Source organism: Podarcis pityusensis (genome assembly GCF_964106645.2).
Source record: "Podarcis pityusensis genome assembly, chromosome: 12".
NCBI lineage: Eukaryota > Metazoa > Chordata > Lepidosauria > Squamata > Lacertidae > Podarcis > Podarcis pityusensis.
The window spans coordinates 34,737,492-34,761,855 of record NC_138037.1 but is presented as its reverse complement, the minus strand read 5'-3'; the positions used below and the strand labels follow the sequence as shown (position 1 = coordinate 34,761,855).

The following is a 24,364-nucleotide window of genomic DNA, read 5'->3' as shown; positions in this document are numbered from 1 at the left end:
CAGAGGACCCTTGGACAGTTAAGTCCAGTAGAATTAGACTGTGGGGTGCGGTGCTCATCTCTGCTTTCAGGCCGAGGGAGCAGGCATTTGTCCACAGATAGCTTTCTGGGTCATGTGGCCAGCATGATGCTTCTGATGCAATGGGACACTGGGACAGAAGCCAGAGCACATAGAAACTCCATTTACCTTCCCACCGCAGTGGTACCTATTTATCTACTCACACTGGTATGCTTTCAAACTGCTAGGTTGGCAGAAGCTGGGACAGAGCAATGGGAGCTCACCCTGTCACATGGATTCAAACTGCCAACCTTACGATCAGCAAACTTAAGAAGCTCAGTGGTTTAAACTACAGAGTCATCTGCTGTGTTTTACAGTGTTTTATCATTCCCTACATGCACATTCTTTGGAGGGAAAAGAAAGATAAAAATAAATTTAAAGGTATTGAAAAAGTAAATAAACTCTGACTGTACCTTATTCTGTACAAAAAGTAGGGAAAGAAGGAAAGCCAACAATGGTGGATCAATTCTACTTTGAAAACAAGCATAGGTAATTCAAAATTCCAAAATCCAAAAAGAAATTTGGAGGAGAAAAGCAGACTAACCTTTTCAGTCCCAAGTTCTTTCACTGCTTTGTCAACAATGTTCCGGACATCATCTTCCACTTTATGCAGCTTCAATGACAGCAGGTCTGCTAATGTTGTATCTCCGGTTATTGAAAAATGAAGCTGCAAAATATAGCAAAGTAGCAACAATCTTTCAACACATGCTTCAGTTTTGCCTGTTTATCTTTTAATGAGTGAATTAGCCAAACAACTTATGAAGTTCACATCTCTACATGGGCAAGGTGTGAGAGTCCAAATGTATCATTTTTTTCCAGTCAAATGGTATATAAATTTTATGTAATAAATAAAATACAATTATTTGTTATAGAGGGGAAAACGGATAAAGATAAGCTTTTTGATTTGAGAAAGGAGAAGTCAGGCTATGGCTACAATGGTGGATGACCTACATAACTATCAGTCATACTCAAGAGTAGACCTACTGAAATCAACTCTGATTAAGGGTTGGGAATCACCCTTAATTTGTGAGATCAATATTGAGACAGAATTTGGAAATAATACATTTATGCAATATGTACCCATGGAGGTAAATCATGGGAAGCGATGATGTTTTGACCTTCAGCCTTCTCCTGTTCTGTTCTTATTGCTCATAGAGCTTGTGAAGGAGAAAGACCTGGTGGATTGTGTTCCATTTTGAAGTATGAACTACTAACATTCAAAAAGAAAAGGGAGTCTCCTGACTAAAGTCCTGAAGCTGCTATACAAAGTCCGTGAGCTGGCTGCATTGGAGTTTTATGAACTGTTTCTGAGAATCGTAAGTGCAGACATAGAAATCATGGGAATCATCACTGTGCTGCCTACCTGGCTGAAGTGATGCTGCTGTGCACCAGGTTGGGGCAAGGGAGTGCAATGCGGGTCAAGGGCAGGTGAAGCACCAGGTTGTCAGTGTCTAAGTGCATGCGGAACTGTGCCTGTCACTACTGGCAACCCACTGCTACCCCAACCCTGTGCTGCCCCGGCCCCATCCCAGTGGGCAGTTGTGCCACCACAGTGTGTAAGGCAATGAAAAGCATGCCACCTCCCACGCCACAACTGAGTGGTGGGAGGATGAGTGAAGCAATATTTATGACACAAGAGCCAAGAGATCTTTGCAAAGGAATTTTAAAAAACGATACTTACACCTATTGCATCCATCAGCTGATACCAGTGTCTGTCTCTCATTGCTGGATTCTGCAACTCGCTTACAATCCTCAGTGATGTCAACAGGTTCTTTATGGTTAACTCCAGATTCATATACACATTCCAGGAGCGGACTTCTTTATCCAACGACCACATCTCCTAAGGAAAAGCATCGCAACTATGTTATGACAATGTTGCATCACAACACTGGGTCACACAGCACTTGGAATCATTATTTAGTATCACTGGTAAAACATTAAAAGCAGCAAAAAAGTGTTGTGGCACCATAAAGACTTAGCAGATTTATTTATGACGTATGCTTTTATTGCTATTGTTGTAATCATGTTGCCGGAATTGGGTTTTTACTTTTAAACACCACCCAGAGAGAAATAATGCAAATTCTATCTGCTTCTAGCATCTTGCTTTATGCTAGTTCTCTGTGTAGATCTAACGAGATATGTTGTGTCAGGAAAAATAAAAGTGACAGCATCATTTTATACTTTCCATGCATCAGAGACCTAAGCTTGAGTCGAAAATGAGTGTGAAGGTTGAAAGAATTGATACTTTGGGAAAACAACAAACACTGCATGGGCAGGGGAAAGGAAGCCAAAGAAGCCAAAGAAATGGGGAAATATGAGAAGCTATGGGACTTGCTTTGGCAAATCTTCTGAGTTCTGTGTCCATCTGCTCCATACTGATTTCTCTCCAATGGCTTTTTGTCCAATCATTAATGCTGCTCTGAAACAGGAGAAACAGAGAGAAATGTCAATGACATTTGGTAGAGACAAGTTTCTGCAAGGAAACAAAATGATAGTTGAGGTAGGGCAGATTACAGGTTGCTGTTTTTGTTAAGTGCGTTACTTTTAAGGTGCATACCGCCATAAACACAGAAACTAGCAAAACAAGCCAGAGGAATGGGAGCAGGGTCTTGAATTAGGGTAACTAGTGGCAGTGCTCAAGTGCTTTACCCCTGTTGTCACCAAGAGAGCTTGCAGGTAGAAGGAACTGCTGGTTTGATCCCTCCAGCATTGCAGCACCATCACTGTAGATGACCAGGAGTTGATGCAACCACCAATCCAGGAGGACTTCAGTCACACAAGTTACCTAACTTAGCCCTACAACAGCACTAGAGAACCTCTAGCCTGCCAGCCTAATTTGGCCCACAACGCTGCTCCCATACCCCAAGCCACACTTGCCCTATATGAAGTCAGTTGTGGGGCAGATAAAAGATGCAGCTGCAAATTCTGGCCTGTTTCCCAGACTGTACTGCCTATCCTTGCTTAATTCTACTTGAATCTGTTTTCTGAATAGGCAGAGGCAAAGTAGGCGCTTCGCTGGCCATTCCCTGAGTTGGAGAGGCTCATAGGACTGCTACAAGAAATTGAGCCTTTAGTGTTATTGGCCCAGTCTTGTGGAAAACTCAGTCAATGTGAGCTTCAGCAGGCACCTTCTGTTTCAACTTTTAAATGCCTGCTGAAAACTTCTCTCTTCCACGAGGGCTTATGCAGGCAATTAAGAATGCATCTTTCCACAATAGTTTGCTGATTTTAACATTTCCATATGGCTTATATTGCATGATTGTATGTACAGCAGTTGTAAACCACTGATTTTTTTTCATGGCAAGCGGTATATAAGTATTTTTTTATAAATAATAAACCTTCAATGTGGCAGCTATTATTTATTTATTGTCTTCCTCATATACATTATCATGGTAACGTACAAAGCAACAAAAAGTTTGTTTAAAACAATGCCCAAAATCAATAGAATGGGAATGTTTTCAGAGAAGTGTTCCCCCATGTGCATTCTGAGGTCGTTCAAACTTCAGACCTATAAAAAGAGCACCAACTTCCCTCTTGTCCTTTGAGATTCATTCACACTGGTACAAGTTTTCTGCCGAGTTTACATTTCCTGGACTATTTTAAGGCACTGCATGTTTGAATGACTTCTGTCTAACTAAGAAATAAACACAAAAACCCATCAAGGAAAGGGTTAGCCTAAAAATCTGCTCCTTTGTATTTTTTTTTAAATTCAAGTAAATGTTATTTCTCCCTTCAATACTCTTTAAAAAAAAATATTAAAGATTTCTTAGTTTACAAAAATATGTGCATTGCTCTGTTGCAGAAAACAGTGACCAATTACGTAATATAGAATTGCAAGTACAGTGGTACCTTGGGTTAAGAACTTAATTCGTTCCGGAGGTCCGTTCTTAACCTGAAACTGTTCCTAACCTGAGGTACCACTTTAGCTAATGGTGCCTCCCACTGCCGCCGTGCTGCCGCCACTTGATTTTTGTTCTTACCCTGAAGCAAAATTCTTAACCCGAGGTACTATTTCTGGGTTAGAAGAGTCTGTAACCTGAAGCGCCTGTAAGCTGAAGAGCCTGTAACCCGAGGTACCACTGTACATATTTTTTTAATTGGTAATTTTAATTTTCTTTAAGCATTTGTTTTTAACTCCTTTTGTTTATAATTTTAATATTTCATAGTGGTTTTAGTTCAATGAGGTGGTATATAAATTCTGCTAAGTAAGTATGTGGCAAGGCATAGCAATTCATATACTAGCCACCAAAATGTCAGGCCGGTGCTCCCTCATTCTCTTTCTGATTTGTTGCAGTGGGTTTTCGCTCTCATTCCCTCATCTCTTTCATTTTGATTCCATAGGTTTGAGTCCACAGCTGAACTCCTGTAGTCTTGCATTATAATAAAATAAGTAGTAGTAGTAAGACATTATTTATACCACTCCCATCTGGCTGGGTTTCCCCAGCCACTCTGGGCGGCTCCCAACAGAATATTAAAAATAGAATCAAACATTAGAAACTTCCTTAAACAGGGCTGCCTTCAGATGTCTTCTAAAAGTCAAATAAAAATAAATAGTGCCGATTTTTTTTTAAGGTCTTAGAATTACTTTGAGGGAAGAACATTTTTTTACTTTTCAAAAGCCATGACAACACTGCCACTCTTTCAAATGTTTTCAGTTCCACACAACTGCCAGTGGCGCAATGCTCTTTTGAAACAAACAAACAAAAAATGCTTACTGTGACATAAATGTTAATATCCCACACTCCCTTCAGCAACTTTATTTCCTTCCGACATTGTTTCACTTGTTTGTAATCGGGAATGACCACTTCAAAAAGACTGGCAGATTCCTGGATGTGTAACATTTCTTCTTCCAGTGCTTCTAGTTCCTGATTTGCCTTAGAGATGTAACACACAAGTTAAGTTTGGTTAAACTCCAATCAGGATAACAGACAAAAGGACCTACACAGGTGGATTTTACAGGACTTTTTGTAGGAATAGCGCATGTTTCATTTTCATTTTCGATATTCCAAAAGACAGACAAGGTTCATTTATGGACCAATTCTTCAGCCAGCATAAATCACACTCACTTCAGTAGCACTGATTTCTATCACCTGAACCTCTCCTTCTCATGATTTGTACATTTACATCCATACAATGACACATACAAACACCGAAGATTTGAGCATACATGCACTATATTCAATAGCAGGTAGGCTTGTAGCAGTACTATTTTTTAAAAAATGCCTATTTTTATTTTATTATGTTGATCACTGAAATATAAATTGGTTACAAACTCTTTGTTCCAAAGACAGGAAGCACAAACCCACCCAGCACAGCTTTCCCCAAGCCCTTTTGAGGCATCAATTCATAGCATGCTCTCTTCATCCACCTAGACATAGAAAACTTTTGTTCTTTTTAATAGTTCTGGACTGCAGCTATCGTCTGTGAGCTGCATACAAATATCAAGTGGAGGAAAACAACATTTCATTCGACACAAATGTTACTGAGCTATTTTTCAAAATCTGTGAGCATTTTTAAAATGTGCATGTGCTGTTTTCTAAAATGTTAAGGCTGCTCTAAAAGAAAACAAGTGCGCACGTTAAATACAGCACTTAAATGTCAAGCTTCCCGGACACAAAAACATGTCAAATACAAATTGTACAATATGTAAATAGAGATCTCCATTTTATAATGAATGATTACCAGCATAACATGCGCCTCTGAGATTTCTCCATTACCTTATCAAGAAGAGCATATGGGCTTTGGGCATCAAAGCGAAAGGGAGCATACACTCTAAATCTCTCTCTGAATCCTATCTGCTTCCCCTGATGAAAGAAACGCAGGCAATAAATTTTGTGAACAATCTTGTCCTCATAAAAACACTGTGTGTGTGTGTGTGTGTGTGTGTGTGTGTGTATACACACACAAAAAAAAAAATTCTAAAAAACACACACATCCTTTTAGCTTACATCAAAAGCAGCACATTTCTTTCTGAAAAGGGTAACCTCAGAAGTCAGGAGAGGGGCCACTTCATGCTTTATAGACACTGCGAGTTTTTTGGTGGCATTCCATCTTTCAGGCAGTTCCTGAAGAACAAAGACAAATTGATGTCGTAAGAGTTTCTGGATACTTCATACTGTGGGACAGTTTTGTCAGGCACATTCTGCAAACTGTAAGAGCTGTTCTTTCATGAGTCACTCTGGAACAGCTAGGATACTTCCCCACAACTATTTAGGATGGTGGGTATATATATAAAACTGCCTGGCTCAAATTCAACTGCAATTAATGCTACTCTCAACTTTTCAACACAAGTGAAAACCAGTTTGTGACACTTTTCAATGCATAACTGGCAAAGATGGGTGGTTTTTGCCAAAAATGTCAACTTATCTCTGTAGCCGTAGGAAAAGGGAAAGACCCAAACACTATATTCTTTAGAAGTCTCGTAAGTCACTGATGTAAAATCCTGGAGCTGTTGACTGAGAAAACAGAAATCCAGAGTCACTGTGTTCCCAAAATAACTAGTTATATGATACTTTAACTCCTGACCAGTATATTTTATTCTTTTCATATATTTCAGTGATCAATTCCAACTTTCTTCCAGATACATGTCACCCGTTTCTGCATCTGAACCAGCTCTCTTTAGGTCGCCGAGTTGTCTGAACCAGAATTTAGCTACAAAAAACCCAGAAGCTTCTAACCTTGTAGTTGGAATCAGATACAGGGTGAGTCCTTTAAAAAAGGCCCTGTGGATACAGAGTACACATGTTCCATGGTGCCTCTTTTAAAAGACTCACCCTGTATAAATTAGTACACAGTAGCCTAATTTAAGTTCAACGGCTTCAGTTTTATTTTTCATTCTTGTCACCACACTTATTTACATAATGAAAAAAATGCAAAAACTTGGGAGGAAGAATACACAGTGTCTGCCATGAAGTTCTCCATACCAAGTCCTACCGAAATGAACGATAAACAAAAGAGCTGTCGTGAAGTTTCCATTCATTTTAGTAACCTTTAGTGTACAGGAAAAAAATCATGTGTGTATGTGTGTGTAGACACATGTATAACACACCCTTGACCTCTTAATACTGAAGGGAGCAATGTGGAGTGAAGAGAAAGCTTCATTATAATTATTTCTTTTCTGGAAAAGAGATGGTTGTTCAGTGATTATCTTCACAGACAGATAGAATTATGGAATATTACATTCCTGAATGTACAGTACCTCTACTTGAACATAAACGTGATCTGGCAATTTCTGTCCATAGCTTTCCAGTAGCATAATTGTATCTTTTAAAGGCTCAAAAAGCTCATCAGTAGCTGCCTGTCTGTTTCTCACAGCCAGGAGGTGGACCATAACATCTATGAGACCATCATAATCTCCTTCCTTTAGCTCTTTTTGGAGCCCAACATCAGTCATTTTAATGAATTCTTCTAGGTCAGCAAGGCTATGGGGAAAAAAAGGATTTTCAATACTAGAATCTTTTTCTGATATATGTACACAGTGAATGAGCACTGAGAATGATAACCATTGGACTGCTGCTGTTTAGACTATGATTTCAAATTTTCCTGGAAACAGGTAGGTTTATGAAAAGCAATGGAGAGTGTCAGGGAACCGCCATCAGTGCCGGAGGGCGAGAGCAAAATCCAGAGGGATTCCAGAGAGCGTCCCGGGATTGGGAGAGGCAGCCCATCTTCTGGGGAAGAGAATCAGCGTAGCACCAGTGGAGAAGGGGGGCAGATGGGGGAAGCGGCGAGGCGGTCCCATGACTCCTTGTCGGGGACCAGTGGGGAGAGTAGGGGTCCTCCGCTGCCTACGCCCTCCTTGCGCAGAAGGCTTTCGCGCAGAGAGAGTAGGAGTAGACTAGGCGTCAAAGAGCTTCTTTGCTGGAAGAAGTTTAAGAAACGCCCAGTGACGGATTCTGCCAGCGATTGAGACAGCCACGGGTGATTGGCTGTCCGGACAGAAAAGGTTCACTTAGGCAACCCAGCCAGGTGTTTGCACCGGCTTACGCACGAGCAACCCCTAGAACCACTACAGAGAGTGACAGAGGATTAGGTCTCTTTTGCTTCTTTCATCCTTCTCAGTGTCTGCTCCTAGGCTGGGCTAGGAAAAACTCCTGCACAATTACTGCCAGCCAGTGTACACGGTACTGAGTTAAATGGACTACTTGTGTAACTCAATATAAGGCAGCTTCCTCTGTTCCTATAACGAGAAACGTGGGTTTGGGGTGAGTGCTGTTCCCCTGACCTCATTTCTACTGCTCCCCTGTGAATTTTCAAAGGTCTCAACTTGTCACTTTTGAATAAAAGAGAAGAACAGATCAATAAATCAGAACTATTATTTTACCCAAAAAAATGCAATTCGTACCTGTCAATGACAAATCTTAAAAGGTATTCCTTGAACATCCAGCTCCACTTCTTAATAATATTTAGCAAACTAATTTTGAAAGGTTTCATGTCCAATTTAAGCCAGCCTTCAAATATCCTGAAGTCTTCAAATTTTCTCATTTGAATGTAAAGATTCTCATAGATGTCAATCTACAACAGATAAGTACGTATTACAAGGATAAAATATTTAAACTCCTTTTTTTTTTTAGCTGAAAGGGACTCTGAATATATAAATACATGCAGGTATTCCACTTCCTTGCCTGCTCTTTGAATTGCTCAGTTATTGGGCATTGATCAGGGATGCCAATGTCAGCACGGGTTTCTGTTTCTTCGGGATTCAACACGCGACTGTAGAACAGAAATTGTTTCATAAATTCTGATCGGTCATCCACCCATAGATACGCGTAAGTTTCAAGAGAGTTTTTGAAGTCCACAGTTTTGGTTATAACATCTGCCACTCTCTCCATAACTCTTTGCCTGGTCTCAGACAGCTCTGGGATGCCGTCCATGTCATTCTAAAGCCAAAAAAAACAAAGGAGAGGGGAGTTATTTCAATGACTGTACTATTATTCCTCTATATGTGAACAACACATATATTGTTTTATTCAGTGCATTGTATCTTTCTTCTAATTTGGGGGGAAAAGAATTACCTGGTAATGTTGTATTCCCAGATGTTTTGCCACTCTCTTCACTTGGGCAGATATTTTGAAAACGTTGCTTAAAAGTTCATCTATTAAATCATAAAAGCCATCAGCAGCTTCCTTGTCCAGTGAAGGTTTGAATTCAATTTCTGGGACACTTAGGATCATTTGAAGCTGGACTAACGGAGCTGGCGTCAATGTTTTCTCTGTGTTTTCCAAGAAGAAATTTAAATTGTGCATTATGGCATTAAAAAGGCCATCAATTATGATGTCATCAATGAACTCCAGGTAAATTTTCCAGTAATCTGAATCCAGGTCTGCTTTAAAGAGCATGGAGTTTTCCTAAAAACACACATCCCAAAACAGGCACTTTCAATTCTACTGTTGAGACAAATTTCAATTTTTATTTTTTTTTAAAGCATAACTAGGTAACTATCAGATCCACATGGGGAATTAAAGCTACTTTTATGTGTAGAAAATTAGCACCAAAATGGGTTTATAAATGAATCTGATAATAGTGTGCATGTTAAAGGACCTGAAATATTAAAACACCATTTTATTACTATCAGTTAACATCCGTACTTGAATATATATTTTGCAGTGAGTTTAAAATATGTGTGTGCATGTTGCATATATCAAATTTCACACTTGTCTCATTAACATGGTGACTTGTTCCAGATATTACCTCTGTAAGCATGTGAATCTTGCAGCCATCTTCTTGGAATAGAATGAATCTCTTAGTAAGTCTATCTTCTTTGTCTTCCAAGTTCAACAAAGCATCTTTTCTATTGTCCTTTCTAGAAAAGAGGGGCTGCTCCATCCAATGCTTCATAATTTCCAGAATGGACTTAATATTGTCCTTTGACCTTTGAAGTCTCTGCTCTAAGTCATGAACCATAGCTTTCACAAACTCAATGTACTCCCAGCAGTTCTCTTCTTGCCATGTGAATATTTCTTCTGCTTCCATTAGCTGATCATCAATGGTCCTCAGTTCACTTTCGATGAGAGGGTATTCTACTTCCAAAACAGTCTGTTTAACCTTGTTATACCACTGGACTACGAGTTCAAGGTTCCCTATATACTGTTTGTGTAGAAAACAACAACAGAATGTTCAAATCTCTACCATGAAAACACTATGACCCCAACCTAACAATTAGCTCAAATCCAAATGTCCCCAAATCATGGGTCACTTAGACATGTGGGTCAGCCACCTGACTAACTAGATCCATAGAATGGAGGTTCCAGCTAGACTTCCATAACCAGAATGCCTTTGTTGAGAAGGCCCTCTGGAGTGTTTAAGGTTGAATTGTCCTGGCTTTTCAGTTTACATTCGATTGTGAGGAAGAAAATGTCATCTGTACTAAGGAGAATCTGCAGAATACACACTCAGGCCAAACTGAAGGTTCTTAAACACACATACCTTAGCAAATGTCCCTCTTTTCTTGTATAACTCCAGTGCTGAATGTGGAATATCGGATCGATCCAAAAACAAGAGATATTTCACATCTCTTAAAATAGCCACCAGCTGCAAAGAACAATACACAATATAATCTTTCACAGGGTAGTTAAGGATCGACACTTTCCAAGATTCTAGTTTCACAGAAGGAAACACTTCTGAGGGGAAAAAATCCTTGATTACAATGTAACCAAGTACAGTGGTACCTTGGTTCCCAAACTGGTTAGTTGACGAACAAATTGGCTCCAAACGCCCCAAACCTGGAAGTAAGTGTTCTGGTTTGCGAATGTTTTTCGGAAGCCAAACATCTGTTTTGGCTGTTGGCATTGTTTCTGGAGCCAATCAGAAGCCCTGCCTTGGTTTTCGAACGTTTTGGAAGTTGAACGGACTTCCAGAATGGATTGAGTTTGAGAACCAAGGTACCACTATAGATGATGAATGGGAAACTTCAAGCCCACCAAATGTTGCTGAACTACAATTCCATTGGAACTTGTAGGCATTGCCAGTCATCATGGATGAAGAGAGTGGTAGTTCAGTGGTAGTTCTGGAGGACTAAAGTCTCCCATACTTGAAGTAAATTCTGCTGTTAAGTCATGTGCGGAAGCCCCATGGTGCAATAGGTCAGTGCATCTACCTGTTATCTAGGAGGTTAGTGGTTCGAACCCACCCAGGGATGAATCAGAATTGTAGAGGGACCCCAAGGCTCATCAATTAAATCAAAAACCACCAACTCAACATTAAACGTAGGATCCATGTACTTTTTTCTTAATAACAACAAATTCAATTATTACGAAGGACTCAGGCTGCAATCACAGGCACACTTACCTGGGAGTTCAATGGAACTTACTTTTTGAGTTGGTGTGCCCTGTCATTCACATGCATTCTTACTGAGTTTTCCCCATTGTTTATTGTGTTAAGATACTTAGTAGATTAATTTACAGAGACAACAAAAGTGCTTGCACTGTACCTTAGGATCAAAATTCACACTAAGGAGACCATCTTTATCACTGCGCTTAATTAGGGGTTGATCTAAATTGAACTGGCAAACTTCATCCACCTTGGATCTCCAGTTACAATAGATCTGATCTTCATTCTGGTCAAGCAAGGTCAGCATCTCTATGTATTTCTGATAGATTAAAGCACCCTCTGTGCTTTCTAAGATTCTAAAAAAAGAAGATACTGTTTTATACTAGAAAGATGCCTGCAAATGGTGGAAATATGAATGGATGTGTGGCCACATCCACACAATGAAGCCAGGTGTGAGGGTCGTGTGCAACAAACATATTCCCTCAAAATATCAGACTTCTATCATGAGGCAAATGATGAGAAAATGCACTGTCAAATGTGGGGTAGCACTTGCTTTGACACATCAGCAAACCTCCCCCGCAAACAACTCAGAATGAATAGCCAACATCACCTAATTTCCCTAAAACAAGTCAGGATGACTGCTCAATAAAGCAGGTCATCTGGAAGCACCCTGAGGGTGTAGGTAGGCCAAGACATTTTGCTGACTGAAACAAAGCAGACCTGCAGTTGAAAACTGGCAATAGGACAGCACCCTCCAGCATGTGAGCTTAGTGGATTACGCTTTGTGGCATACACAAAGGTGTGTGCCTTCAAACATCTCATCACTTCTCCCTCACTTCTTTGCCTAGTGCCTGCTTGCTGTCCAAACAATGCACCAATATGCACCAATGTGCATCGTGTGAACAAAGCAACACATGCACACCAGTGATAGCTGGTGGGGACAGCCTCTCTCGGCCTGTTTGCTAGGTCAAGGGCCTCTCTCAACGGTTCTGTCCATGATGTGTTGGGAAAAGGCAACTAGGTGAGACAGGTGGCCAAGGCCAGAAACAAGCTGGGAATGGCTGCCCCATATAGAAAATAGTCTCTTCCACCTGCTTTTCCTTTTTTGTTATAAAGTGTACAAATATGGACTAAGGCTGCCAAGCATATATGGTGTGAGACACATACAGGATTGTGCTGTAAATTTATGTGATCATTGAATTCATTCTAGGAAACTATTTGATATGGAAGCAGGAAACTCAAAAGCAATCAAGCAATAGTCTGACTATTTTTCATGAACAATTTCCAATACCAAAGAGATATACTTACGGATATGAAACAAATGATAATTTTGACCAGAATGACTGTATGCGAGCTTTAATTTCTTGGGACCATTTAAGGTTTCCTGATGTAAATGGCATGTTTTTATTTATTATTTCATTCCCCGCTTCCACCTGTGGTGGTAAAAAACCCCCCCAGGTAAGTTATTCTGAATAAAGCGATTGAGGAAATTGAACATGGAACATTTTGCACTTAGGGTGTCATGTACCTGCTTAATGTGCTCATCATAGAAGTGTTTGCATTTATCCAACTCTTCAGCAAACATCTGTAGTAAAATTTTGTAATTTTTGCTAAAAATGTCTGCAATAACAGGCTTCTCCAGAAAATATCCCAAAATCACTAGAAGCTATATAAATAAAAGACAGTGTCAGATTTCCCAATTACACAAATCCAATTTTCTCAATGCAGAAAGTGGTATTATAAAGGTAAAGGGACCCCTGACCATTAGGTCCAGTCGTGGCCAACTCTGGAGTTGCGGTGCTAATCTCACTTTATGGCCGAGGGAGTCGGCGTACAGCTTCTGGGTCATGTGGCCAGCATGACTAAGCTGCTTCTGGCGAACCAGAGCAGTGCACAGAAACGCCGTTTACCTTCCCGGCGGAGCGGTACCTATTTATCTATTTGCACTTTGACGTGCTTTCGAACTGCCAGGTTGGCAGGAGCAGGGACTGAGCAACAGGAGCTCACCCCAGGGATTCGAACCGCCGACCCTCTGATCGGCAAGTCCTAGGCTCTGTGGTTTAACCCACAGTGCCACCCGCGTCCCAAAGAGGCATTATAATAAACCAAAATAAAATATTCTACAAGAATTAAAGAAAATTTGGAGCAAAATCTGCATGTCACAAAAGTGACAGCAACCCAATCTGATTATTGCTTTAATTGCCTTTTCCTATTTAACCAGAGATAATAAGTTGGTCAGAAAAAACAATAATTATATATACCTATTATCAGCAATGCAAGAAATGGGAATATATGCAATTTGGTTAATTTGTACAGATTCAGAATTGTGTTGATGTTTCTGGAAATATGGGTTAGTTTGGTACTTAAAAATAAATAAATGCAGAGTTTATACAGAATTTAATTTTATGTCCAGATAACCAAGCACAGAAATTTAGAAGTGGCAGAAGTGAAACTACACACAATGGGCAGCCTGAGCAGTCATATTCCTTGCTTAAGCTAGAAGCAAGCACTGGACCTTCAAGCTCCCACCTTGTCCCCAGCCCCCCAGCCCCCGTGCACATCAACTTTTGCACTTTTATTCTGGTCCCCTTAAGACAGTTTCTCAGTATGTCCAAAATAGGGAACAGTGGTTTACTAATCAGGACCTCATTAACAAAGTAACATTCAAACAACAGTTCTTCATTTCAGATGTAATGTGATACTGTGGTTGATAAAAGCACCAAGGTAGCATGCAAGAGGTAAAGGAGAGGGAGAGCTATTTTGGTCCGACTCCTGTTACTGGCATAACAAACTATAGTTTATTATCTAGAAAGTTTTACTCCAGCTGGCACAATGTGAATATTAACTGAGTGCAGCTGCTACTAAAAAGTATAAAATACCTTAGTTTTCCGTGTATTAGAGTCCCCCATGTATAAGATGCCCCCTATTTTGGGGGGCTCGGATTTAAGATAATGGGGGGAGATGGCACAGAGTGGTTGAGCTTTTGGGGGGGTTAACCAGGGTTGTTGAGCTTTTTTTAGGGGGAATTGCCAAAAATCGCCCACCCACACACATCACAAAATCCGCCTCCCGTCTGTCCCCTCACAGGGAGAAGCTGCCAATCACCTGCCCAATTGCCACAGCATCAACCAATCAACACCAGCCATTGATGCAGCAACAAATAACACGCCCAATAGCCGCTGACAGCCACGGCAGCTGCCAATCAAACGTCCATCCTATGCACTACTCATGTATAAGATGACCCCCACTTTTTAGCAAAATTTTAAAAGAAAAAACTTGTCTTATACACGAAAAAGTTCGGTAATTACAATTATACATAACAGTTATTCCAAGTGAAAGCATGTTTTAGTGACATAGGGAAGCAGATATTATATATATATATATATATTCCAAGAATTGCCTTCTTATGTTGCATTTAAATACAGGCAGTAACTCTATATTCTGACCATTCCACACCAAATTTCTGCCTTAACGTTAACATTAACTATGCTGTTTGCAAATACTATTCTTCTTATAGCCGTAGACTAAATAAGCTAAACATAGTGCATGCTTGCCTTTAAAAAATTCTGACATATAAAATCAATACCAGAAAAGGTTACTTTTCTTTTGAAGAGTACAAAGTGTCTGGCAGTGCCTGATGACCAAATTATGCAAGATGCCAAGCATCAAACGGGAGCTACTAAATTATCTCAGTTCTCAGTTCAACTCGTGTGAGTTGAATTTATTATTGTTGATGTATTGCCTGAATCTCAAGAGCAGGTGTGAATACTTAAATTTGGGTTCCTCAAACAGCTGCCTCCTACACCCCTGCAATGGTGAACCTCAGAACAGTCAATGGAAATTAAAAAGCTGTTTCATAAGGTTCAAAAGCGAAAGGTAAAAAAGTCCCAATGTACATAACACATGATTCTCCTAAAGCAACTCTTTCAATCCCAGTCAGCATTAAGCATATCTACTGACATATTCACAAATAGGCTTTATGACAATTCATGGGCTGAAATGCATGCAAAGTTATCATACATTGAGGCTCTAATCCTAAACCCACTTACCTGTGAGTTAGTCCCAGTTAATTCAGCAGGGCTTACTTATGAGTAGACCTATAAAAGATTGCACTGCCCACCCTATTTTAAAATATTGGTAGTTTTCCACTGAATTTTTATACCCTTCGTAGTAACTTGCACATTCCACCCACAAACTGATATTGCAATTACTGTAATGGCTCTAAATGGTGGCAACAGATTGAAGCAACATTTTCATTGTTAAGCCCTTCATAACTGACCTTAAGTGCTGATTCCAAACCTGAACAATCAAGGAATCCCACACAAAAAATTGATCCAAGGCGTCTTTCAAACTCCAGAGTCTTGTGTTTAAAATCCACATAGTCTTCTTCAAATTCCTGTGGAATACAAATTTACAACCAGTTAGATTTTTAAGGAAATCTTTTTAAAAATGTATTGTAAGATGTAGGACATAAGCAACAAAATTGGACCTGCTTATGGAGACCACTCAAGCCAAAGAAGAAGTTAATAACTATGAAATGTGAAGTGAAGTATATTTGTTTTACCACTGAACTGATTTAAAATCATTGTCTGAAGTTCCTTGAAGTAAATTATCCTATCATACAGCCAAATCCTAGCCCCACCAGCTAGTCTTATTATCCCCCAACAAACATGGATAGGATGACAGCTGTAGTGAATTCCAGTTAAAGGCCGGATAAAGTTGTTTACTAGGTCCATTTGCAGAAGTGATAGTACAATCAACACTCCAAAGAGCACAAATGAAAAGCTCAAAATCTTAAATACTTCATAATTAATAAGGCCAGGACCATGTCCAATGGGACTTTATGGGATTTAACATTTGCTAGACGGTGTCCAAGCAGATTAATCTGGATTGGTGTCAACTAACAACGGTCCCCACCTGTCTTATCTCAAGTTAGTATTCTAGCAAGTTTTAACAAGCCTTACAGTTCTCTTTTTTTGTTACTTTATTGTGCTGTACTAACCAACAATACCTGCTGTTCAAATACACTACCGTTTACGTCAACAGAGTAAGCAATGACTCAAACTCTTAGATGCCATTTAGCACAGTTTTATTTACTGTATATAGACTTTGCTACATAAACAGTAACTTTAAAAAAACCTCTGTATTCTACATGCTTTTTGTAAAGAAGCAGCAGCAACCAAGTTGATCACAACAGTAATTTCTGCGTGATTATAGAATGTAATGCAATGAAATATTTCACTGCAATATTGTTAACTATTGTTTAGTTTGGTCTCCAAGTGATCGAGCCTGCAATCCGGCTCAAAGGCTGTTCAAGTCTCATTTACTTCAGTGAGAGCTAGTTGCCTAACTCTATGCACAAGTTCACCCAAATAGCTGCACCTGAAACACTCCACACATGCGAGAAGGGCATGGAGCACAGATCACAACTCTTTGTTGAAAACTGAGTTATCTAGGACAACAGATCAAATAAAAAATGTAGGTTGGAATTGCTATTTCCTCAAACATATCCTGGTTCACACATCCCATCAAACCACAGTGAGGGCTGCTGAAATCGTGGGCAGTTTGGTTCTGCCCCACTCCTGTGACACTGCCAGGAAAAAGCCATGGTCTGGCTTGTTGTGTTGTCAGGAAGCTAGCTTGGCTATTCCAGGAATTTGAATCCTTACTGGCATGCTGCCTACTCCACTTCCCACCCGCACCTTGCCAAACTCGTAACACTATGTACATAGGATCAAGCTATTTAGGTTTGATTCTCTGCCTGAAACCTGTAGCTAATTCGCCATGGATTTAATTGCTGAGAGAACCACCACAATATCAGATGACTTAAGCAATCATCTTCAAAAAAATGCATACGGCTCCCTCCTCGAACAGCACCACTTCAAAATGCAGGTGTGATAAACGACGTATCTGAATGCTTTTCTCCTGCCCCAAACCCAACTTGAAACAACAACATTTCCCTTGTCAAGGAAAGAAATATTCTTATTTCAGTTTTTCCTAGTTTATTCACTCCAAAACCGAAAGAAAAACAGTTCCTGATAATGTGAATAATGTGAAACAAATGTACAGTGATGACAAGAAAAGCATAACTGGTTCTTAGCTTTACTCTTTCATTTCGTCAATATCGAAGCTGCACAGATAAATAAGGTTTCTTTTATCTGCTGCCACCTTCACACTTGTATAATATGCTTGAGCGACTATTAAGCTAAAAAGTCAACCAGCTCCAAACCAGAATTGTTTGAAAACTTTCTGTATTGCACATCAGTCCTGAGCAGCATAAAACACGTGAATATGTTTGATGTTTTCCAAGGAACCATATATTAATTTTAAACAGCATTCAGTGAAATAAAATTGACAGGTATTGCTCAGGTACAATACAAAACCTATTTCAAACATTCATTAACAGAGGGCAGAGTAAAAATTTCAAAATATGAAATATGGATAAGAAGCTTAAACTTGGTACCCTATCGTCAAAACTGACATTCGAATTACCAAGAACACACACTTGAGGAAGAAGCAGCGTAAAGTTACTGAAAACTTTTATGGAATCATAGAGTTGTAGAGTTAGAAATGACCACGAGGGTCATTTAGTCCAACCCCCTGCAATACAGTAATCTTTTGCCCAATATGGGGCTCGAACATAAAACCCCGAGATTAAGAGTCTCAAGCTTAATTGAATACATGCCTCTCAAGTCTGAACAATTTATTCTCACTGAGAACATTCTTAGATCAGGCTTTAAATTTGTTAATTTCTTCTCTACGTTGTGCTTCCCTTCCAGACACTAAGTTTGCAAGTCACATTAAGACAGAGGTGGGAAACCTTTATCCCAAGAGTCGTATTTCCTTCTGTGGATCATATACCCATGACAGATGGTTCCAGAGGCAAAAGTGGTCAGAGAAACAAATGCAAAATTTACCTCTCCATCCATGCAGGCAAGAAGCATCATAATTCAAGGACACATTCCAGCCAGGGCAAGACAAACAATGCAAATAAGGGCTGGTAAGGGGAGCACCATGGCTCAGGGCCTGAGGAGAGTCTCAAGGGCCAGAGAGCCATGAGGGGCTGCATTTGGCTCACAGCACTGAGGTTCCCCATCCTTGTGGCAAGCTATATAACATGGATTATAATGCATGTGCAAATTGCACTAACTTTGCTCAACAAAGCTAGGAGCAAACAAAACCTTGGCTTAGCATTTTGGTGGGATTGTGGTCAGTTTTGCTCCAAACCTCAATGATTGGTGAGACAGAAACAAACCTGGACGTATCATGGCTTGTTTCGGTGAAAGAAACAATGATTACCACTGGATGTAACTCTAAGCCAGGGATCATGGGATGTCACCTCTGAATGCTAGTAGGGAGAAGCAATCCAGGTACGATTCACTTGTGCACGATAAGGAATGGCTTATGGGCTTACCATGATGCACATGCGTTGCCACTGTATAGTCTTGCAATTTCCTTAGGATTAAAAACAACAACACCCAAGTGCAAATATTAAAAATGCTATATTACCGCATTGTTGTAATCTAAGGGATCATGTGTCTGCTCTTTAAAAATGTTGCAAGACTTCATGAATTCTTCATTCAACTTGCAGATTTGGTCATTCAAAATTTTCCCCTTGATTCCACCAAACTCCAGTTTCTCCAGCTTCTCGAACTCAAGCGTAGTAACAAAAATGTCCTAAAACAATAAACATTATAAGTAACCACAATTCCTGCCACAATGAAAAACTGATTTTGTGTGTTTGTGTGTCGCTCTACAACCCTGCATTCCACGTTTAACTTAGAATGAAAAGCATGTAGCATACGCATGCACACACACACACACACACACACACACACACACTTACCAAGTGAAGTGGGGAAAGAAAAGAACCCCATAGCTAGGAACCAGAGGTTTCTTTCACAAAGATGTTTATCCACAAAGAAACTCTTGGAGAATGTTGGGCAGAGGTGATTTATTGGGGGTTGATTTTTTTTTTTTTTTTGACTTCTTGGTTGTGTGTTTTCCTCCTCCCCTTCTGCATTAGACTATGGGGGTCTTTCTACCAATACAGCAGTGGCATCCCTACTCCCTTCCCCATGTAAATGGCGCATAGGATTGCTCTGTGAACATGTTTAAATATGAAGCATTGATAAGTTTGCAGAGAGAGAGAGAAAGAAAATGCACTGAAGGGAGGGAGGAAAAACACTGAGGAAGAGCTTTGTAACTCTAAATGCATCAGGGTTGGGGGGTTTTAAAAACAAAAGCAATCTTCTACGTCACCTTTGGTACCCATTTCATGTCTTTCTTTGCCATTGGCTTAGTGAATCTCCCTGGGCCACATAAATTATGAACATTACATTCATCATATCTATGTTAACACTGCAATTCTATTCCTGTCTAATCAGAAGTAAGTCTCATTGATTTTAGTTGGACTTACTCTCTGGTAAACATGGGGCGAGAGCCTTCTTCGCCCAGACAGTCATTCTCAAGATTCCAGGGGTGGTGGTGGGAGGTAGGCAAGGGGGAACCAAAGTGGCTGGGGCAAGACTTCTGGGTTGGCGCCTCTGGCAATGGCGGATTTCCTCCGATCGGGAGGAAAACAGGGTCTGAACCGCCACGGCGAGGCGGAGACCCATCAAAACCCACAGGCGGGAGAAGCCTGTGGACGTGGGATTTGGCTGGCACCTTTGCGCCCCCCCTACTCGCTGACTTTTTCCTGTGGACAATTGGATTTTAAACAACTGCCCGTGAGTAGAACGGAAAATTGGATTATGAAATTTTATAATTTGGCACTGAAGCGGGAAGGTCTAAACACCGACACCTCTCGCTCTCCAGGCTCCACGAAGCTACCCGCACGAAGATCCCCCGGGTGCGCAAGGCTTGCCGACACCTGCGCGAAGCACGGGGCGTCCTCAGGAGGGCGCCCCATGCTCCACGCTGCAGGCTGCCGCCTGCAAGCCTTGCGTGCCCGGGGGAACTCCCCCCGGGTGCGCAAGGCTTGCAGGTAGCTTCGTGGAGCCTGGAGAGTGAGAGATGTCGGTGCGCACCGACGCCTCTCGCTCTCCAGGCTTCAGCGAAAGCCTGCATTCGCCCCATAGGACGCACACACATTTCCCCTTCATTTTTGGAGGGGAAAAAGTGCGTCCTATAGGGCGAAAAATACGGTAAATAAGATTTAAGTTTTAAGTTTTAGGTTTTTTTATGGTAAGATAAGGTTAAAATAGATTAAGGTAATTTAATGACAGAATATTGTGAAAGATGGAAAGGATTTGCTGAGATAATTAACAACTAGAATACAAAAAAGGGAGGTGTGAGGAGGTCGATGAAATAAGTTAATGACAGTTAAGGATCTGGGAATATTGGATTTGTTTGTAAATTTTTTGTTTATTTTTGCTTTTTGCTTTTGATGTATTGTGTGTTTTGTTTTTTCTTTTTGACTTTGGTTTTTACTGATTTGTATTGTTTAATTGTTACTTTTATCTACTTTTTTCTTTCTTTTTCTCTTTCTCTTGTTTTTTCCTTCTTTTTTCTTTGTAACCTTAAAATTCTCAATAAATATCATTTAAAAAAAAACAAAGAACAGAGTGGCTGGGGCAAAATTGGGTAGAGGAGCAGATGTAATTGTACAACATCTTACATTCCAGGCACGCAAAGGTCAGTTTTCTACACATGCACACCTTTAAATCCTCCACCTGGGCAAGCCAACGACAGCATAAAAGTTCAAGGATACATTCCAGCCACCTGAAAGCAGCTCAGGAGGGTCCAAGAGTAGGACTGGTAAGATGTGTGTCATGGGAAGAATCCTGAGTGCCAGACAGACCTCGGCCCCCAGGCATGAGGTGCTTCACCCCTGGTGTGCAGGGCTGCAGCCTCAGTTTAATAAGCCTAGATCTTATACACACCTAACCAGAGTAAGCCCTATTTAATTCAGCGAGATACATATCTAAGTATACATAAACAGGGCAAACAACAGAACAATATTACTGCAAAGAGCACACTGCTTTTCTGCCATCAGTTTAATGTGAAGTTCCAATTGAAAAAGCTTTCAGGGAAGACTGATTCTATCCTAAACTAAAAGCTAATCATTAATTTCTCTATATATGGCACTACCAATGTGTGTAAAGGAACGTCTTCACTTAAAAGCAGCAGCAGTAGATTTTCCTATGTAGTTTACTCTTAACTGTAATATTGGTAGATATGATAGTAGTTGGTAAGAAATACCTCTATTTTTTCCAAGCGGTTTAGAAACATATTGAACCTAAGAAAAACCATATTTGGATGAAAATCCCATGGTTTAACCTCTTCACTATTAGCGAAATAGGTTGCAATTTTTTCCCTTTGGCTAAAAAAGTTATCCTTAAAACTTCTTAAAGTATGAAGAGCCTCTTGCACTTGTTCCAAAGTTTCTTCCGTTTCTCTTTTCATAATATCTTCTGGTGAAAGGTATGATATAGCCTACAGAGAGGAAGTAATAACATTTTTTAAATGTACCACCAATAAATGAAAACTAAGAGCCACTGGCAGGAAGGTATTGCCATTGCAATATTTTAAAAGACAGTATGTTTACAGCAACACACAACTATATAAATGAAGGTGAAGTCTGTTGACATCACTTAGCAAAAAAAGTCAAACAAATTTTGTACATTTTCAAAACCTTCATATCTACTCCAAGTAGTAGATATGTGCTTCTTACATACATAAGCTCAACTGTGAACATATTTTCACTGCGAGTGTATTGCACTGCAAGTAGAATTTCATTGGAGGTTAATCACACAACCATCAGGTTGATATTATAATTGGCTTGCTACAGTTTTTCACAGTATGTGCCATGACTAGCTTACAGCATAACCAACAACCAGCTTTTTTTTGGGGGGGGGGGACTGCTCTAACTAGTGAACTACCCACGGTTGTGACAGATAAAGTGGGGTCTAGGAAGACAGTCAAGTACAGCGAGGGGGGAAAGTATTTGATCCCCTGCTAAATTTGCCCGTTTGCCCTCTGATCAAGAAATGACCAGTCCATAATTTTAATGGTAGGTTTATTGTAGCTGCGAGAGACAGAATAACAACAGGAAAAACCCCAGAAACCCAGAAGACAAAAGTCAGAGATTGATGTGCATTATAATGAGTGAAATAAGTATTTGATCCCTTTGCAAAAGATGACTTAGTACTTGGTGGCAAAACCCTTGTTGGCAATTACAGAGGTCAGACATTTCTTGTAGGCGGCCACCAGGTTTGCACACATCTCAGGAGGTATTTTGTCCCACTCCTCTTTGCAGATCCTCTCCAAGTCAGTAATATTTCGAGGCTCGAACCTTCAGCTCCCTCCACGTATTTTTGATGGGTTTAAGGTCTGGAGACTGGCTAGGCCACTCCAGGACCTTAATGTGCTTCTTCTTGAGCCACTCCTTTGTTGCCTTGGCCGTGAGTTTTGGGACATGGTCAAGCTGGAATACCCATCTTCGACCCATTTTCAATGCCCTGGCTGAGGGAAGGAGGTGCTCACCCAAGAGTCGACCATACATGGTCCCGTCCACCGTCCCTTCGATGCGGTGAAGGAGTCCTGTCCCCTTAGCAGAAAAACACCCCCAAAGCATAATATGTCCCCTCTACATGTTTGACGGTGGGGATGGTGTTATTGGGATCATAGGCAGCATTCCTCCTCCTCCTCCAAACACGGCGAGGGGTTTTTCCTGTTGTTATCCTGTCTCTCACAGCTACAATAAACCTTCCATTAAAATTATGGACTGGTCATTTCTTTGTCAGAGGGCAAACAGGAAAATTTAGCAGGGTATCAAATACTTTGCCCCCTCACTGTATATTGCACATGTGCAATGCATCTCAATGGGCTTTGTTCACAGACATTATCTTTTCTGATCTGATGGAGTCTCTGCCAGCGGAGGCCAGGCTGCCCACAATCTGGAGTTTAAGTTCTGCAACCACCCAATCTAAATAGTCCCTACGTTTTCTGCTTTCCCCAAGAGAGTTAGAAGCTAGGGTACTGGCACGGAAAAAGCAGAAAAACTGCATCCACTGAAACAGTCGATGCACCAAGAGATTTTGTTTACAGATCAGAGTTAAGAGTTCTGTTAAGGTATTGGAAATGCCTCTTTTACAATTAGGGTAGTTTATCGATGTCAGACTATGAAGTAACCTAGCAGTAAACCGGTTCACTAATAAATCCCCTGTGGTCTTGAACTTAACAGATATTGCCATTACAGTTTTGCTATCTGATAAGCAATTTCCATTAACAATATATTAAAAATGGATGTTGTACACAGCTGACAACATGAAAAACAATTTGTAAAAAGCTATGTGATCTTTAAAGAATGCCGCCTCTTTGTCAGACAAACAGCGTATTGTATTTTTAATAGAGAGCACATAAAATAGCAGAATTTATGACTATAATTATTTGTGTGTTATATAGCTTTAGTTGTAAAAACAGTATCTTGGGACTTTGGAAAATTCACAATAAATACTTTGGGAGATGGGAGCTAAAAAATAACTAACACCAGATAAATTTATACTCTCTTGTCTAAACAATTCTCCTGTATTGATTAACTCTTATTGACTAAGGCTGAAATGCTATGCACATTTCCCTGGGAGAAAGACACACTGAAATCTATTAAACTACTCCTGAGTAGGCATTTATAGGATTATGCTTTTCATGCTTATCTAGTTTTCTATTCACACGTTGTACTACCTGGCTAATGAGAAGATTGCAGAATTCCTGCAGCAGAGATATGATTCTTGCTGGCGTATTGTAAAACTTGGAGTGACTCCAGATCAGACAGATGGTGTGGAACAAAGGGGGAATTAAAATATGTATCTTTGGAAATTCTGTATCTTGAAGATGCTGAATATGTCTTTGCAGAGGCCGCAGGTAAAGCTCAATATCCTGGGCTTCAATGAGTGCTGAGAAGAAGAAGAAAGAATCAAGTATAGTAAATGGCGGTGAGTCGGAGATAAAAACACTTTGAGAGTTTCTACAAAAAGGACATAAAAAACAATCCCTGTGCCTACAATAAAGCCTGCTGAATCTCCCAACAGTGCGGCAG

The 24,364-nt window shown here is 40.3% G+C and overlaps 1 protein-coding gene across 5 annotated transcripts in view; it reads right to left on the bottom strand.

The window, feature by feature from the left end:
* The window catches only part of DNAH11 (dynein axonemal heavy chain 11), a 147,063-nt gene that overhangs the window by 110,070 nt on the left and 12,629 nt on the right, over positions 1-24,364 (bottom strand). For 4 of the 5 annotated variants that reach the window (XM_080974522.1, XM_080974521.1, XM_080974523.1 and 1 more), the window contains 19 exons: positions 24,010-24,221; positions 21,529-21,762; positions 18,835-19,002; positions 15,605-15,721; positions 12,854-12,991; positions 12,634-12,758; positions 11,486-11,681; positions 10,483-10,587; positions 9,748-10,143; positions 9,072-9,404; positions 8,682-8,936; positions 8,402-8,571; positions 7,256-7,478; positions 6,006-6,122; positions 5,775-5,861; positions 4,773-4,931; positions 2,393-2,476; positions 1,739-1,897; positions 602-724 (listed from right to left, as the gene is read on the bottom strand). In XM_080974522.1, coding sequence (XP_080830648.1) covers positions 602-724; positions 1,739-1,897; positions 2,393-2,476; positions 4,773-4,931; positions 5,775-5,861; positions 6,006-6,122; positions 7,256-7,478; positions 8,402-8,571; positions 8,682-8,936; positions 9,072-9,404; positions 9,748-10,143; positions 10,483-10,587; positions 11,486-11,681; positions 12,634-12,758; positions 12,854-12,991; positions 15,605-15,721; positions 18,835-19,002; positions 21,529-21,762; positions 24,010-24,221 — 3,401 coding nt within the window. The remainder of the gene's footprint in view (positions 1-601; positions 725-1,738; positions 1,898-2,392; positions 2,477-4,772; positions 4,932-5,774; positions 5,862-6,005; positions 6,123-7,255; positions 7,479-8,401; positions 8,572-8,681; positions 8,937-9,071; positions 9,405-9,747; positions 10,144-10,482; positions 10,588-11,485; positions 11,682-12,633; positions 12,759-12,853; positions 12,992-15,604; positions 15,722-18,834; positions 19,003-21,528; positions 21,763-24,009; positions 24,222-24,364) is intronic. The other variant, XM_080974524.1, reaches the window with a different exon arrangement.